This window comes from Electrona antarctica, assembly GCF_951216825.1.
Source record: "Electrona antarctica genome assembly, contig: scaffold_218, whole genome shotgun sequence".
NCBI classification, from domain to species: Eukaryota; Metazoa; Chordata; class Actinopteri; order Myctophiformes; family Myctophidae; genus Electrona; species Electrona antarctica.
The window spans coordinates 98,205-116,824 of NW_027638286.1; the positions used below are offsets into that span (position 1 = coordinate 98,205).

The window sequence follows — 18,620 nt, forward strand, 5'->3', positions numbered from 1 at the left end:
TGCTGTTTCTTAGAGATCTCGTTGGACATGACCGTTGTTCCTTAGCCCAGCAGACAGACAGACCTGCTGTTTCTTAGAGATCTCGTTGGACATGATCCCTTTGTACCTGTTGTTTCTTGGAGATCTCGTTGGACATGATCTTGGCGGAGTCCAGGATGTGGATGGCGCTCTCGTCCTCCAGGATGTTGCCCTCAGAGGCCTGCAGCAGGTCCAGGATCTGGTCCTCGATGTCCTTCAGCTGCTTCTTGTTGGCCGCCGACTGCACAATCAGGGCGTTGCGCTCTTCTTCCAACTCTGGCCTGGAACACAGACAGGAGCCGGGAAAAAAAGAAAGAGATACTATAATCCAGAGTAATAATCTTTATTGTCCCGAAGGATATTCATCTTCACAGTCTGGTTGCGCATCAGTAATGGTTTTCAGTGAAGTGCTAGACGTATACATCAAAAAGTAGGAATTTAAAAAAATCCACTTTTTTATTGGCATACACCAAAAAGGAACGCTTACGCGTTTCAGCTATGAGCGTTCATCAGAGCATAAAGGAATGCTTTTTGGTGTGTGAGTACTTTGTCCGCCATTCATTTAAAATGTTGGATGTGCTACCTTTTCGGATTTTTTTTCCGGAAAAACGCTCACTGGTCCTACTACTGTACCTACCTCTCCTTGGCGACCACGATGCCCAGGAGCTGGTCCTCCAGGCCCTCGGGGGTGATCATGAAGTTGAGCAGGGACACCTTGGTGGCCAGCTCGGGGAGGTAGTGGGGGTTACGCAGCTTGGTGGTAATGTAGAACCGGAAGTCACTGGAGTACTCGATCACACTGTCCCCGAGTCTGATGCACTCCACACCGCCTGAAGGAAAACAAACAGTACAGTACTCAATCACGCTGTCTCCCAGTCTGATGCACTCCACACTGGGGCTTTCACTTCTAGTGATTTTTACTAGTTGACTATTGTCTAGTTTAATAGTCGACTAGTTGTTTAACTACTAAAATAAAAAAAATATTATGTGTACATTTAAAAACTGTGTACATTGGTGACTATAATATAGCATTCTAGCTGACCTTATCAACTAGTCAACTAGTACCAACAAGGTCGACTAGTGGATTTACTAGTCGACTAGCTGAATAGTCGACTAGTTGCTTAAAGCCCTACTCCACACCGCCTGAATGAAAACAAACAGTACAATACAGTACTCCATCATTCCCAGTCTGATACACTCCACACCGCCTGCATGAAACAGTGTCACGTTGGTTCAGTTCACCTTGTTTGAAGGTCTGCTTGGTCAGCAGAGGTTCTAGTGTTCACCTTGTTTGAAGGTCTGCTTGGTCAGCAGTGGTTCTAGTGTTCACCTTGTTTGAAGGTCTGCTTGGTCAGCAGTGGTTCTAGTGTTCACCTTGTTTGAAGGTCTGCTTGGTCAGCAGTGGTTCTAGTGTTCACCTTGTTTGAAGGTCTGCTTGGTCAGCAGAGGTTCTAGTGTTCACCTTGTTTGAAGGTCTGCTTGGTCAGCAGAGGTTCTAGTGTTCACCTTGTTTGAAGGTCTGCTTGGTCAGCAGTGGTTCTAGTGTTCACCTTGTTTGAAGGTCTGCTTGGTCAGCAGTGGTTCTAGTGTTCATCTTGTTTGAAGGTCTGCTTGGTCAGCAGTGGTTCTAGTGTTCACCTTGTTTGAAGGTCTGCTTGGTCAGCAGAGGTTCTAGTGTTCACCTTGTTTGAAGGTCTGCTTGGTCAGCAGAGGTTCTAGTGTTCACCTTGTTTGAAGGTCTGCTTGGTCAGCAGAGGTTCTAATGTTCACCTTGTTTGAAGGTCTGCTTGGTCAGCAGAGGTTCTAATGTTCACCTTGTTTGAAGGTCTGCTTGGTCAGCAGTGATTCCAGCGACGGGTCCAGCTCCTCCCCTACGTTCTCCAGCAGCAGGGGCGTCCCGAACTGGACGCAGTTCTCCAGAGTCCTCATGTAGTCGGGGTCCGTCAGCTTGATCAGGCTCAGGTTGTTCTCCCTCTCCGAGTTCTTCACCCACTTGTTGGCCTGGCCCTGAGGGTCGATCATCAGAGGCCTGGACGGACGGACGGACGGTCGGACGGAGGGAGGGAGAGTCAGTCAGGAGGTGGTGGTTTGAAACAGTGGTGGAAAAAAGTATCAATAGGCCTACTGCAATGTAGAAGTACTCTGTTACAGGTAAATGTCTGCAATTCTACATTTACTTGAGTAAATGTATTGGTATCAAAATGTACCAAAAATGTAGGTAGGGTAAGTGATATTGTTTTTGGTTAAAACAAACAGTATTTGTTAAAAAGTAAAATCACTATATTCTAATCATTGCTATAGAGTCATTGTTCAGTAACATGATTCTCCCTGTCTCTCCAGCTCTTTAATAAACAGAAAATACATTTTCAGGCAGGTGACACAATGTCAGACCTATCAGGAGACAGTATTGATTGATTATTTTTTTTGACAATATAAAATGCAAACAGTACAGGGTACAGTCAAAGCACATTGGTCCAAAAGGATAGCACCGAAAAAAGTCTTGTTTCCATTCGGTTCCCATGCATTCATTCACAAACACAACAATGACAATAATCGAGATATCTCAAAAACATGATAACTACGTACAGGACGAAATACAAATAATTAAATCGGAGGGAGGTATAAGGAGGTGGGGCAATCACCTTCTCTCCTTTTGATCCGCAGACAATGACAGGTGCATTTGCGGGTTTTAAAGGAAGCCAGTGATTTGCTTGTTTTGAGGGAGGGGGGCAGGGCATTCCACACCTTTGTGGCAGTGCTGTGGAAAGTGAATTTACCCATATAGAGGGTATGCGTGTGACATCATTGTACCTGGAAGTTATGCGGGAACGCCCACTGAGTGGCAAAAAAATACTTTCTGGCCTTGACAGCCTATTCATCCAAACAGAAAAGTCCTGTCTGATTGCATTAAACAATGTTAAACTCACCAACATTGCAGCTGTACGAAAAGTTTTTGTTTCATAAAAATCCACCATAGAAACGTTATGAGCTACTTTGTCAAGAAATGTCCTGCAGTTGATTATGTTTCTAAGTGTCAGAGTTTGGAAGTGCTTGTTTTCAATAACACAACATTTTGCTGACTCCTGCATTATGTGACATTTAGAAACGGGTGGTACGCAGGACGGTTGAGTGATTTCCAACGAGTGCTTCCAAACTCCAACACTCCATGCTGCTCAATGTTTTGCCACTCAGTCTAGATGAGGGGGGCGTGTCCTGATGGGAAAATCATGCATGTGCATACTCTATTTGTTCTAAATGTGGGTGGCACCAGATCATTATTTAGGCTCCCTCTTAGTGTTGTGGCTGTGGGAGTTGCTCACCTTTTTTAGGTAATCAGTCAAGTAAATAGAGCATATGGGCACTGAGGGCATGGAGGGCAGAGCTGCGTTTACAATTTTGAATGTCAGTCCCATTTTCAACTGCTTGACTCTGTCTTCTACCCGGAGCCATCCTATGCCATCAAAATGCGTTGCGTAAAGGTGGGTCATGGGCCCTAGGCCTAGAAGAAGTCGGATTAGTTTGTTCTGGGAGGTTTGAAGCTTAGATTTTTGTGACATTGAGATGTTAGAGAACCAGGATGTACAGGGTAGTCAAATAGTAGCCATTATAGTAGCCATTTATCAGGTTAATTTGTATAGTGTTTGAGCTCCAATATTGTCTGCTCATTTATTTGTGTCATCACTTCCAATTCCACTTGTTTAATCTGTATCCTGTCTGCGTTCTCTATCCTGATTGGATAAAATGTGTCAACACTTACAATTCTACTTGTTTAATCTGTATCCTGACTGCGTTCTCTATCCTGATTGGATAAAATTGGTATCCCGACCTGAAATTGCATTTTCTGTTTAATAAAAAGCTGGACAGAAATGGAGACTCCTGTTACTGAACAAAGACTATTATACCAATGAGTACAATACAGACATTTTTAACCAAAGAAATCACTTACCCAACCTTTAAAGTACTGGAAGTATGTTGTCGTGATAGATATCTTGGGAGAGAAGGACTCACCATCGACGTGAATTGGTGACAATAATGCCGTTGTCTATGGAGAAGGTGTCGGTGGGGAGGCCTGCGATGTTCCACGCTCTGATCTTGATGGGGTCGCCCAGGGTCTTACTGAGGGAGAAGTCATCGGACGACGGGATGTTCCTGGACTGGACGGGGGAAGAGCAACAAGAAGAAACTCAACGTTTATGTCAAATTAATGAGGTGGGATTAGAGCAGGGGTGGGCAACTTTGACGATGGATAGGGCCACTATATTTCCAAACGAAGGAGTAGAAATACTCGAGTACAGGCTGAGTAGAAATGCTTATACCGTTCTAAAACCTACTCTCAGCGCATTTATTGACATTGATTCACCTACCTGAGCGTACTCGTAGTTATCACACCTGTGGGGAAAGAGATCCTAAAGCTAAGGGCCTAATCTAAACCTGTACCTACCGTATGTACTCACCTCTGGAATCCATTGCAGGAGTACCTACCCAAACCCTCTGTGAATGTAATCCATATCTACCGATGACATCCAGTGACGACGATCCTCCTCCTTACCTTGGAAATTAACTTTATGTTGACCACTTACCTTTGACTGTATTCCCCTGCACAAGGAAACAGAGAAAATCAGATCAATGAATGCGTTTGTGAATAGGCAATCTTGACTTCCGCTCCTGAGTTGTGTATCAGTCGCCACAATACGTTACCTGTTACCCAATCAATATTAACTGTAGGAAAAACCTTTCGCACACCTAGAAGGCGTCTGCACATGTGCGTAGGCCAGTGGACATCAATGAAAGGAATAGAATGCACCCGCACACTGACTATTTTCTTTTCTATTTTTTCCCTTACGGAGTTATGTGTGTGGGTAGCTGGCTGGCTGGCTGGCTGGCTGGCTGGCTGGCTGGGTATGTATGTACGAAACAGCATGGTTGTTTAACTCTGTCATTTCTCAACCGTTTCGGACAAGGGGCGGCACGCCGGAACCGGCCCGGCCCCCTGGCCACGTTCCTGGGGGTCTGGAGCTCCCCCCCGCCCCACCCCCGGGGACCCCCACATGGTAACTCTGTCATTTCTCTACCGTTTTGGAACCGCGCCGGCACCCTGGGTGCGTTCCTGTGGGTCTGGGACTCCCCCCCCCCGGGAACCCCCACACGGAGTTGCACCACTCACTTCACACGTGTGTGATTTTTCTTTTTAATGCAACGTTTCGGTCCCTCCGGACATTCTTCATCTATGCCTGAAGAAGTACTCTTGTACTGAGCAAATATACAGTGTGCGGGTGCATTCTATTCCTTTAATTTATCCCAATCAATATTGAAACATATCGTAATTACGTCACCATTGACAGCCAGTTATAACCAGCGAATGTTATTAGTTATCAGATTGTATTTTAATATATTTTAATATATTTAATATATTAGTTTTTAATATGTAATCTTCCTGGCTAAATAAGCCATACATAGTCTACTTCTGTACTTGTGTCCTCCAAACATGAAACCTCTCAATTACAACAACATTAACAACCAATACAATTCCTATTACACATCAATTGATTTCGAAACATAGATTAATTACGTCATTTACGTTTGTAGTCCCTAATTGGTTGTTGTTGGTTACGTAACCAATCTATGTTTTACAATCGTTCATAAAGAATTACAACCGTTTACAGGGTCAGAAAAATAATTAATTCAAGCGTTCCACACGTTCCACAAGCGTACCAGCCTCTTAAAGAAGGAAACCCCGGCGTGCTTACATCAAATACCAGCCTCTCGGAGTAGGCAAATCCGCTTTTGTTACCCAAAAGCTGCGACCAAGAGAGTCAAGGAGGACTTGGACCCGGAGAGAAGAAGGATTACATAGGAGGACCATCATCTACTAGCTCAGGATTTGTACTTGGAAAGAGCAGTAGGTAATTAAATACAGAATTGTAAATACAAAGGAGGAGAGAGGAAGGACAAAGGCTGCACGTGATCATACAGGATACAGATTGAAATAACATTGACAATATCGACATTCTAAAGATCTGCCGGTTGAAATAGACCTAGATAAATGATACAAACGTCAGACGGGAGTACACTGTAAGATCTCCGAATCTCCGAAGAAAGCTTACAGCTAAAATAATGCTTGGGAATCTATTTAAGGAGATGGGTAAAAAGCAAAACCTAAAACGGAGGGAAATCCGGAAAAATGAAACAGATGGACAACGAAAGCAACGGCTTTTAAAAAGAAAGGAATCATACGATGAAAAGTGTACGAGTGAAAAAGGACTTGGAATTCTACAAATGAAAAAAGATAAGCGAAACCAACGACTTAGAAATATCCGAAAAAATGAAACGGACGAAAGACGAAAGGGACGGTTGGTTATGCGTAACCAAAAACTCAAGGATATCCGAAGAAAAAGACTCGAGGAGATCAAAGGAAATGAAAGACATAAACGACAACTCCGTGATCGAATAATGATTGAAGCCATAGAAAAATGTGTGGTAATATTTAATGAGATAAAATACTCAGAATCTGTTAAAGTGAGGAAGCATCTAACAAGACTGGTATTTGATCTGAAATACAGGAAAAAAAGAACAGGGGAGAAAGGGATTTGTAATACATGTAATAGCAATTTGAAAGGAGGTAGACTACCCAGTCAGGCAGTGGCCAATCGTTTAATACTTGAAGCTGTTTCGGATGAACTACTTGGTTAAGAAGATCCAGTGATCCTGGACTGCACCAACAAAGAGTAAATACGGTGGTTGAATGGAGTGATAACAACGCTCTCATCATTAACACAAAAAAGACAGAAGAGATTATATTTGGTGCACCACCAGAGACACACAGATCCCCCATTACTAACCAGGTATGTTCATACAAATACCTAGGAGTAGTAATAGATCATCTCCTGTCATGGAAAGATCAGATTGAGTCAGTGTGTTAGAAAACAAAGCAAAGAATCTATTTCCTTCGTCGTTTAAGATCCTTTGGTGCTAGTAGACGGACTCTTCTTTTGTTTTTCCACTTATTGTTATTATGAGTGTTCTTCAGTACTGTAGTACCACCTGGTATGGATGTTTGTCTGTAGCCTCAAAGTCACAAATGCTGCAACAACTAAACATTTGTTCAAAGATTGTTGGACAACCACTTCAGAGACTCTATACATCCACGTATGTTAACAGCATCCTAAGGTTAGCAAGGAATATGACCTCTAATACTAGCCATGTTTTGTATGGAGAGTATAGGTTGCTTAGGAAAAGAGAGGAAGCCGCACACTCATATGCTCCGAAGTATAAGTTTATTGACGACGTTTCGAGCCAAGGCTCTTCATCTGGTCAAAACCAGAAGAGCCTTGGCTCGAAACGTCGTCAATAAACTTATACTTCGGAGCATATGAGTGTGCGGCTTCCTCTCTTTTCCTATGTTACTTTTTGAACCCAGCACCTCCATGAAGTGATGTGCGTATTTTATTATAGTTTGAGTATAGGTTGCTGCCTTCAGGAAGGAGATATGGTGTTCAATAAGGTCAGACTGAAGAAGTCTTTTGTCCATCAGTCGACTTTGAGGATTAATCAGGTTTTTGGCCAGGACTAGACTGAGCTGTGGACATTGCTCTGTGCCCTTATGTCTCTATGTATGTAACTGTATTTTTATTTCTGTTTTTGTGTTATGTCAAATGTGTGTTGCATACAAGGCCGCTGGGCCGCAAGAGAAATTTCAGTGCGAACTGACAATAAAGTACTATATCATATCATATCAAGTAGTGAATATAGCCGAACTACAAGCTATTTTCACTAGTTTGGGTCGCACGTGAAATGACTAAATTTTTTTTTGGGTCTTGAGCTAAAAAGTTTGGGAATCACTGGATTAGAGTTAGTCAATAAGACTAACTGTCAGAGTCCGGTCATAGTCCGGTCCACAGTTTGGTGCATTCCTCACCTGGCAGAGTCCGGTCCACAGTTTGGTGCATTCCTCACCTGGCAGAGTCCGGTCCACAGCTTGGTGCAGTCCTGTCTGAAGCCAGCGGTGAAGGCTCCCAGGTAGGCGAGGACGCCTGCAGAGATGAGCACGTCTCCAGTCAGGTTGTCGTAGGTGCTCTGGAGCTCCTCGGCCTCTTCAGACCATCTACACATAGAAAATCACACCCATGTGAAGTGAGGGGGCGCTGTTACTTACTTACATTGTAAATGGGAATGTAATCTTTGTGTATAAGAAGAAAATGCTGATTTGCTCGTCCACATATGACGTGAATTCTCCATTCATTGTCAATGGTATTTAATGTTTGTGTTGCCACAAAAAGCCAATTTGTTCAGACACATGGCGTAAATTCTCCTTTCATTGTCAATAGCAAATGTGACACGAGTTAAGGACAAAAAGCTGTATCGTGTGAAGTGAGGGGAGTCTGCCTTGTAATTCTCTCTCTGTAAGTGCTCTAAACAAACATTAAAAGTCCATAGACTTTGCTGCCATGTGACGTAATTCCGAAAGTGGTGGAGTGACGTCACACACTAACCATAGCAACCATGCTCACATGTACGTGGGACCACGTACAGGTACACAGGTACACAGGTACATACAGACAAAGCTGGTCGTTGGAGTGGTTTGCACCACTCAAAAACACTCGATCAAACACATGACAAAACAAAACGATCACTTCACAAATGAGAGGCAAAGTGAAAAGCTCCAAATGAAATATCTCATATGCTGTCGTCACCTGCAGAGCCTTAGATATAGACAGAGTTACACAAACTGCGTTCACTTCATGACGTAGACTTCTATTGAGAATGGGGACTCGCGACTGGGACAAGTCCTGGACCGGAAGTAGGCAGAAGTGCATTGGACTCAGGCAACAGCCCAGCTTTAATGATCTTAAATCCCTTTATTTTAGATTGTTTGGAGTAATAGCACAACATTAAAGAGACTTTAGTTGTTACTGTACAATACGCTAAAACAGTTGTCATGTTGCACACATGCTTTCCAACTCGGCTCGGTTTCTGCCCCCTCTATATCGAAACTCTTCTAGTAGATGGCTCTGGTCACCTGGTCTTCTCTCCACCCAGGCGTGAGGATCATAGCTTCTCACCTGGTCTTCTCTCCACCCAGGGTCAGGATCAGAGCTTCTCACCTGGTCTTATCCCTCCAACCAGGCTGAGGATCAGAGCTTCTCACCTGGTCTTCTCTCTCCACCCAGGCTGAGGATCAGAGCTTCCCACCTGGTCTTCTCTCCGCCCAGGGTCAGGATCAGAGCTTCTCACCTGGTCTTATATCTCCAGTGTTCTCCACCCAGGTTGAGGATCAGAGCTTCTCACCTGGTCTTCTCTCTCCACCCAGGCTGAGGATCAGAGCTTCCCACCTGGTCTTCTCTCCGCCCAGGGTCAGGATCAGAGCTTCTCACCTGGTCTTATATCTCCAGTGTTCTCCACCCAGGTTGAGGATCAGAGCTTCTCACCTGGTCTTCTCTCTCCACCCAGGTTGAGGATCAGAGCTTCTCACCTGGTCTTATCCCTCCACCCAGGGTCAGGATCAGAGCTTCTCATCTGGTCTTATATCTCCACCCAGGTTGAGGATCAGAGCTTCTCACCTGGTCTTCTCTCCACCCAGGCTGAGGATCAGAGCTTCTCACCTGGTCTTATATCTCCACCCAGGTTGAGGATCAGAGCTTCTCACCTGGTCTTCTCTCCACCCAGGCTGAGGATCAGAGCTTCTCACCTGGTCTTCTCTCCACCCAGGGTCAGGATCAGAGCTTCTCACCTGGTCTTATATCTCCACCCAGGTTGAGGATCAGAGCTTCTCACCTGGTCTTCTCTCCACCCAGGTTGAGGATCAGAGCTTCTCACCTGGTCTTCTCTCCACCCAGGCTGAGGATCAGCTTCTCTGCCCTCTGCAGCTTCTGGGCACACAGCTCCACGTGATGCTCCAGCTGGGCCTTCTCCTCTGTCTTCTCCTCCAGGGTTCTCCTCAGCGAGGCCAAGTGGTCCTCCACCTCGCTCAGCTCGGCCCTCTTCTGCTCCAGCAGGGCCATGGTGGAGGCCAGCGAGCGCTGGGCCTCCGCTAGGCTGTCCTTCTTTGGAGCCACCACCTGAAAGGAAGGCGCACATCATGGGTGAAATCAGGTGTGATTTCGGCTTCTGCCAGACATAGAAGGGGCGAGGGCTTCCCTCACTTTGAGTGGCACTGAACACTGAAGCCACGGGTGTCTTTCTGACAGAAGTACCAAGTGCGTGGACCAAGACATTGTACTGTAGTATTGGCTTATAATGTGGTAGGAACGTTTGTATCGGGGGCACCGGGGGACAGTTGAATAAAGCACACTAGACCTACTGCAGCAACGTGTCAGCTCTCCGTGACCATCTGTAAACAAATGTTTAATATATTGTGCATATATTAGACCACTCGACAGACATCATGGCCCTCATTTATCAATCGAGTGTAAAATCTGCCCCAAATTCGAGTGTAGGATTCGTAGTACACCCACGTCGGGTCGGCATTTACAAAGTGATCGCAGACAGCTGTTTCTTCCTTAATTTCGTTCCGACGTTAATAAATGTGACGGCTGAAATCTATCTGGCACGCCCTATGAAATCAAGCCTCGCCCTCGTTTTTGCGACATGAACAACTGCAATACGACCTGGAAACCATGGTTACAGGAAAAATAAAGTTCCCCTCGCTTGCATAAGTTGCCTTTCTGCCCCCTCTCATACACACAAACACACACACACACACACACACAGACGCACGCACGCACACGCAACTTGCAACTTGTTGTATCTTAAATAAATAAACCTGCATGAATTAAATAAAGCTGTAGCCTACCCTGTCTGTTTCTCCTCTCGCTTCGCTTCCCCCCTGTCCGCCTCACCCCCCCCCCGCACGCATGCACGCACATATCGTAATTTGCAAGCAACTGTCACTGTGTGTTGTTAGTTGTATATTCAATTATTAAAGTATTTTTAATTTAATATACAACAAGAAATATTAGTGAACGAAAACCTGAACCTGTGAACCATGAATTAAATAACAAATAGGCACACACACGCTGCTGTTTTGCATAGGTGCTCCTCCTGTCCTGTCTGTCTCTCTCTATCACTGTGGTCCGTCCGTGACACCGTGATCAACTGACCAGCACGTTCGACGATTTAAATTGCCTCGCAGTCGCTGCAGTGGTTGGGCTGTCAACTGTCAAATCAATTATATGAATATTGAAGCCAAAACCGTAGCCTCATGTGGCATGCACTGGACAGTGGTGGTGGTGGTGGTGGGCTGCAGGCTGGGTTAGCCTATACTATCTCCGATGCGTTCCCACTTGCGCTGGCACGACACATTTGGCATTCGAGCGACGCGTCGGGTTTATTAAACGAGGAGGAGATTGCACATACTGTAACTCCAGAAAGACATCGGCCTGCTGTAGATTAGGCTACAGTAGGCTACCCATGTTGGGACTCTCCGCAGCTGCAGCGCTGTACTATAATCTCCAACGTCCCGTCATGGAAATATTTTAGCACAGACAGCCCAAATCCTCGCATGTATGCGCTCATCATGCAAAACACTGTTTAAATGGCTTTCGCATCTAACTTGCAACATTGTTTTTAAATGCGCGATTTTAATTGCTTGCTTGTAAAGTTGGAAATCTCCTACTAATTTCATATGACACAAAGACACATCGTTGATGTATTCCTTTACTTTTTTTTTCTTTTTTACATTTAGCCCATATACATACAGTTTTATATAAACATTTTAGGAGTGAATACATATGTTTCGATGCCTGTGACAGCCTCTCAGCTGGTCAAACAATGCTGCTCCGCTGTTCTACGACAGAAAAACAGGTGAGGACAAAGCGTACGACAGCTCCCGACCAGACGTGGTTTTTGTCTTGGCTCAAGTTCAAAATCAAACGTTGGCGCAAATGATAAATGCCGAAAATTGCGGTAATTTCGGCGTACACCCATATTTTGGCGTACGCACGGTTGATAAATGAGGGCCCATATTACTTTCTCAAAAAAAAAATTCAATGATTTTTTCATTCATTATATTACACCTCAGTATTGTTGAGATATCACAGTTTGAGAGGACCTTCTGACGGCCAAGCTACACCAGGCTTTTCTCGCGTGTTTCTCGCGCGTTTTCTCCCGCGCGTGCGTTTAATTTAGGTCCAGTCCTATTTTAAAAAACGCACGCGCGAGCCGCGCGTTTAGGGTAAACGCGCGAGAAAAGCCTGGTGTAGCTTGGCCGTAAGACAGATTTTTTATAGCTGTTGACGTCACTTTTGTCCTGCCATGTGTTGACCTCAAGGTCATTGTACCTTTATCACTCTGTCGTACACTTCCATGGCTTGGATCCACTTGCAAAGGCCCTCTGCAGCGGAGGAGGCTTTGGCCACCTTGCTTGGGTCAAAGTCAGGATTGTTCATGTACTTGGTGCGAATCTTCTGCATCACCGGGACCTGTGATATGGACAGAGAGAGAGAGAGAGAGAGAGAGAGAGAGACTTTAGTTTAACCCATTTAGACCTAAGTTCGATTTTACAAATGCCTTCTAAATCATGACAGTTTTCAGTGGTTCTCAGACATTTTCACACAAATTAAGTGGAATTAGAATTGGAATGTTACCCATGTCGTAATGTTTCAGATAATATTATATAATAAATAGTTAATACAGACGTTTAGGAATGAAGTGGAATTAGAACTCACTGGAATGTTATCCTTGTCGTAATGCTTCAGATCACGTAGGAAGTTCATGTCCCCCAGAAGCTTCTTGCTTGGACCCCAATAGTCAACGATCTGAAACAAACAAACGAAATGATGTGAAGTGATAGCAAAGTTTTAGAATGCCACACGTTAGATGATGTGTGCTGTAGTAGTGTGTAGGTCACTAACCTTCTGTCCAGTCCCAGACGGGTCAGTGATCTTATCCGGCTTGATGTCCTTCATCACGCACACGGCTGCCATGACCAGCTTCACCCCTTCTGGAGGGTTTGTCATGGACTTCACTATCGTCACGTCTGATGGCTGAAAGGAAGGAGAAGACTGCCTGTCACACAATCTAAACAGGTCAAACCTTTTCATGTCAAGGACCCCCAAAATGACACTCATTAGCCTGCGGACCCCCATTTGAACATATATGCCAAGGACCCCCATAAGAGAAGTTTTTTACAGCTCTAGCAGTGATTTTCAACCATTTTCATATCACAGGCACCCGGTTTGACCTGAATTAGGCTACAGTCCCCCATTTCTATCTCTGGGACCACAATGTATATAATACAATCAAAGCCCTGGTTGGGCGCGTAGTACCTTCAGCGTGTTCAAGGCGGTGCGGGCAGCCTCCAGCGCAGGGATGGCCTCGGCCAGCTCGCTCTCACACTCGTCCTTCAGAGCCTGGGCCTCGCCGGCCTTGATGGAGGCAGCCTCCTCGTCCACGCGCACCTCCTTAGTCTTAGCCTCGGCCTCCACAGACTCCACCTCAATCACCTGGAAGGAAGGAAGGAAGGTAGCAGGGGTGGAAAACAAACTCGCAGGGGGCGACTGTGGCTCAGGAGGTAGAGCAGGTCGTCCAATGATCCATGGGTCGGCAGTTCGAATCCCGGCTCCTCCTGTTTACATGTCGAAGTGTCCTTGGGCAAGACACTGAACCCCAAATTGCTCCCGATGTGCTGGTTGGTACCTTGCATGGCTTCCGCCGCAATCGGTGTATGAATGGGTGAATGTAATGCACAATCTATGTAAAGCGCCTTGGATAAAGGCACTATATAAATGCACCATTTACCATTTGCAAGTTACATCAATTTGGGGTTGAAAGTGGATATAGTTGAGGATATATTTCGCGTTAATTCGTCTAAAAGCGCCACATTTGCACAGATGTAGCTCAGGGCATGCTCTAATGATTTAGCTAGGGGCGCCTGAGCTGGCGACCTTCGGGATCGCCACAGTGGCCAAATCCATATGGCCACCGAAAACAGCCTATAGGCCTATAAGGCAAAACATGTCTACATGTCATTATGCTTTAAGTAGCATGTGACGTGTCAAACTATTTCGTTTTGCACGAATAACACTCCTTGGGCTACAAAACGGCATCACAAATGTGCATATGTGACCAGTCCCAGTGTTTTTTGTGCAAAACTAATGAAAAAAAAACCTAGTTTGACACGTCACATGCTGCTTAAAGCTTAATGAAATTTTGAAAAAATGTTTTGCCTTATATACAGTAGGCTATTAATGGTGGCCATATGGATTTGACCGCTGTGGCGACCCCGGAGGTTGCCGGCTCCGGCGCCCTGGGCTACATCTGTGCAAAATGTGGCGCTTTTAGACGAATTGGCGCTAAATTTCCCGTATCTCTCCCTAAACTCCTCCACTATTAACCTTCAATGAAGCAATTAGCACTCATTCACCTGAATCATCTTGATGTTCTCGATCTTGGCCTGCTCCAGTTTGGGCTGGAGGTTCACCAACTCCTTCTTCATCTCACCCACCTGCAGAGACAGCGATGCGAACGGAAATTAAAGGAGCATTCAGTGATTTGGGTGATTTGGAAAAAAAACCAAGATGTGCACATGCACGCACTACAGTGGGGGAACACACAACAGGCCAACAGCACGCACACCAAGGCCCGCCCCTGCTCGATCTTGATTGGCGGAAGCCCCCTCTCTATCCTGATTGGATGAAGACTGGGCCACCTATAGCCAAAAACAAAACCTAAGGTTTTTTGACCCCAGGGGTGAACTGGGGACAGGGAGGAACTCCTTATATGGTCAGCACACTCTATAGTAGGGAGGATTATCACAACAAAACAAAAAAATAAGTGATATTTGAATTAAGTGAAATCACTGAATATACCTTTAAAGCCTGGGTACCGAGGCAGAGAGATGTTCTGACATTACAGTGACATTCAAACTAGACGAATCTTCCCCAGGAAAAACTCAGCTTTTAATTACATTTCGCTCACCCCAGAGTTGTGGGTGACCAATCAGAGCCAACTATTCAAAGCGAGACTTTTTTTTTTGCTGTAGGGCTGGAATCTGTTTGTAACCCCGCCCCCTTGGAAATAAATCTTCCACAGCGAAGTTCCAGACTAATATCTACGCAGTCAGTGGCGTGCACAGACATTTAGAGGGGCAGGTGCTCAAGTGAAAAAAGGGCACCTTGTGCAGTGACTGGAACCGGACGGTTGCCTTAAAGGACCACTTTTCAACATCTCTTCATATAATTAATTCACTCTTCGCTAAGTCCCACCCAAGCCCGTTGTTGGCCAATACCACGTTAGCGACGGTTACTAAGGTAGAAAACTGGTCACGCTTGCATGCTGGTCAAATACCTGGCTGTCAAAGTCAGTCAGTTAGCACATAAGCGAACACAACAAAAGCTGATTCTGACAGTTTATGACATCAGGAAAACTTTTCGTCTTTTGATAGATTTATAAAGTAACTATTTTGGTTGGAGATATACAGTGAAGCGGTTCTGGTGTTCCCAACTCTCGTTTGTAAACAAGTCTCCATGCTGTTTGAGCACCCAGCTGCAGTCCCAGACATTTCTCCTAAAGTGTCTCCCTCAAACGCGTCCAAAATTGTGTATGGTGTTTGCGACAAGTGGACGAGATCAAATACATTTGTTTACATCCAACGGCCTGGATGGAAGGCTGAGACCGAGGCTACTTCAGAAGTGTGTGTACAGATTTGGACCAATCAGATCGTTTTGTAGGCAAACCGGAACTTCTTTCCACACAAACTTGTCAGGGTTGCCAGGTCTGCTTATTTCCCGCTACTTTTGGCTTAAGGCTAATAATTAGTGTATGTAATACATTACCAAAACATGAATTATCATAGACATAGGCCTACATAGTATTTATAATGATAAATGCATACAATCTTTTTATTATGATTATATATGGTCATATTATTGTGTTTGTTTTGGCTTGTTTTTCTTGATTTGGCTTTAAGAGTTGGCTTGTTTTTGGAGGTGGGTTGGCTTATTTCTCTCACACAATGTGGCAACACTGAAGTCAAAACAAAAACAGACAAGACAACGTTGACATTTTTTATTAAAAATAGAAGTGAGTGAGTTTTCCTGATGTCATAAACGGTCAGATTCAGCTTAGTGTTCTAAAAGAGTGACTTTGAGAGCTGTTTCCCCGTTACAATGGAAGTCAATGAGAGCCTATTTTTATTTCTAATATGTACTATTAAACTGCACAACGGAGCGAAATAATTCATGGAACGGACTAGTTTGCTCATAACAAGGTAAGAAAACAAACCCTCTTTCTGAGGTCCACACATGCTGTACAGCAAATATATTTATTGACACTGCTTAAACATTTTGACCAGCATTGCAAGCGTGACCAGTTTTCTACCTTAGTAACCGTCGCTAACGTGGTATTGGCCAACAACGGGCTTGGGTGGGACTTAGCGAAGAGCTAATTGGTCCTCACTAATGTTCATGATAAAACACCACCATTTTTTCCTACTCAGTCTGTGTCTCATAGGAGGGCTTTGGGCAGTTCGGACACCCGTCGACCAGTGACATCATCATTAGGCAGATCTTTTTTTAAACAAAATATATTTAGATTTGTATTATCGTGAGAACTATGGCTTCAACTTTTGCATTGCAACTTTTCAGGAAAAGAAAGCCTGCCGTTTCTATTAGCTTGGATTCACCATCGATGATGTCACTGGTGGACGGGTTTCTGAACTGCCCACAGCCCTCCTATGAGACACAGACTGAGTAGGAAAAAATGGTGGTATTTTATCATGAACATTAGTTAGGACCAATTATAGGAAGAGAAGTTGAAAAGTGGTGAAGTGGTCCTTTAATAGTGTGAGATTTATAGATTTTGGTGCATAAATAATATATTAGAAGATTATTATTTTTTAATCAAGAATGGGCATAATAATAAAGGGCATGTACATTGCTGTCCAGAGGGCAAGGGCAGGTGGTGCTCTAGCACCCCCTAGTGTCTATCGCCACTGTACGCAGTGATATATTAGTCTGGCCATGCCAACATTCAAAGGCTGCTTGACTGATAATTATAGGGATTAGTAAAAACTATAGTTTGGCCGACCACAATCTGTTTTGTGAGACAGCATGAAAGGAGCAGCCCATGATGTTGAATTATTATGTTTAGGTACTGTCATTCTAAACCTACTTCCCTGCTGTTCTAAACCAGCCATTTGAAGACATGTATGACTAAAACGAAATGGAATTTTATTCAAAAGACTACAACTAAAACGAAATGGAATTTTATTCAAAAGACTACAACTAAAACTAAATGGAATTTTATTCAAAAGACTACAACTAAAACTAAATGGAATTTTATTCAAAAGACTACAACTAAAACTAAATGGAATTTTATTCAAAAGACTACAACTAAAACGAAATGGAATTTTATTCAAAAGACTACAACTAAAACGAAATGGAATTTTATTCAAAAGACTACAACTAAAACAAAATGGAATTTTATTCAAAAGACTACAACTAAATTTGCTGTCAGAATCAACACTACTTCTGAACATGTATATTCTATCGCTACTTTGACTCAATCTAATACTCTGTAATGGTATCAAAATGAATGTAATCAGAGTCATGCAGTCATAAGTAGTAGTGAATGAATGTAATCAGAGTCATGCAGTCATAAGTAGTAGTGAATGAATGTAATCAGAGTCATGCAGTCATAAGTAGTAGTGAATGAATGTAATCAGAGTCATGCAGTCATAAGTAGTAGTGAATGAATGTAATCAGAGTCATGCAGTCATAAGTAGTAGTGCGGAACTCATTAAAACCCATTTAGACCTGAGGACTGTTCTACAAATGTCTTCTAAATCCTGACAGTTTTCAGAAAAACCTATGTTTCTATGTCAGTGGTTCTCAAACTATTTCATGTCAAGGACCCCCAAAAATATGTCATTGGCCGCCGACCTCCATCTGAATGTTGTTCCAGGGTCCTCCCCAGAAGCAAGGATTTGAGTTAAAAAAACGTTCGCTCTGAAAGAATATATATTCAAAGATTTGCGCCACATTTTCACGATTTTTCAAAAATAGCTGACGGCACTTGGTGCCGCGCTATGAGCTTGTAGATCTGCTATTTTTCAATAGCTAAAGTATAACATAATGCTTTAAACACCAAAAAGGCGTTCCCGGTTTTAAGGACATAGACATACCTGAGACTCTGCGAAGGCCAGCTTGTCCAGGCCGTTGGTGTACCTCCTCTTGGCCTTCATGACGGCGTCTCGTCTGCGGGTGAGCAGCATGCGGAACGCCGCCAGCAGCTCCAGGTAGGAGGTGGGCGTCACGTAGTTATGGCGGCCCAGTTCTGACAGGAACCTGACCAGATCACAACATATAGACTTATTCATTAACACAGTTCTGACAGGAACCTGACCAGATCACAACGTACAGAATTATTCATTAACCCAGTTCTGACAGGAACCTGACCAGATCACAACATATAGCCTTATTCATTAACACAGTTCTGACAGGAACCTGACCAGATCACAACGTACAGAATTATTCATTAACCCAGTTCTGACAGGAACCTGACCAGATCACAACATATAGCCTTATTCATTAACACAGTTCTGACAGGAACCTGACCAGATCACAACGTATAGCCTTATTCATTAACACAGTTCTGACAGGAACCTG

At 44.1% G+C, this 18,620-nt stretch overlaps 1 protein-coding gene across 1 annotated transcript in view; it reads right to left on the reverse strand.

Annotated features, from left to right (window-relative positions):
• The window catches only part of LOC306918213 (dynein axonemal heavy chain 12-like), a gene marked incomplete at its 3' end in the record, with an annotated part of 140,907 nt that overhangs the window by 26,655 nt on the left and 95,632 nt on the right, over positions 1-18,620 (reverse strand). Inside the window, exons 51-62 of the mRNA XM_079531089.1 lie at positions 18,137-18,299; positions 14,378-14,458; positions 13,281-13,457; positions 12,867-12,998; positions 12,681-12,770; positions 12,294-12,434; positions 9,832-10,073; positions 7,972-8,119; positions 4,027-4,172; positions 1,833-2,047; positions 656-848; positions 107-299 (exon numbers count right to left, since the gene is read on the reverse strand). Of these exons, the coding sequence (XP_079387215.1) occupies positions 107-299; positions 656-848; positions 1,833-2,047; positions 4,027-4,172; positions 7,972-8,119; positions 9,832-10,073; positions 12,294-12,434; positions 12,681-12,770; positions 12,867-12,998; positions 13,281-13,457; positions 14,378-14,458; positions 18,137-18,299 (1,921 nt within the window). The remainder of the gene's footprint in view (positions 1-106; positions 300-655; positions 849-1,832; positions 2,048-4,026; positions 4,173-7,971; positions 8,120-9,831; positions 10,074-12,293; positions 12,435-12,680; positions 12,771-12,866; positions 12,999-13,280; positions 13,458-14,377; positions 14,459-18,136; positions 18,300-18,620) is intronic.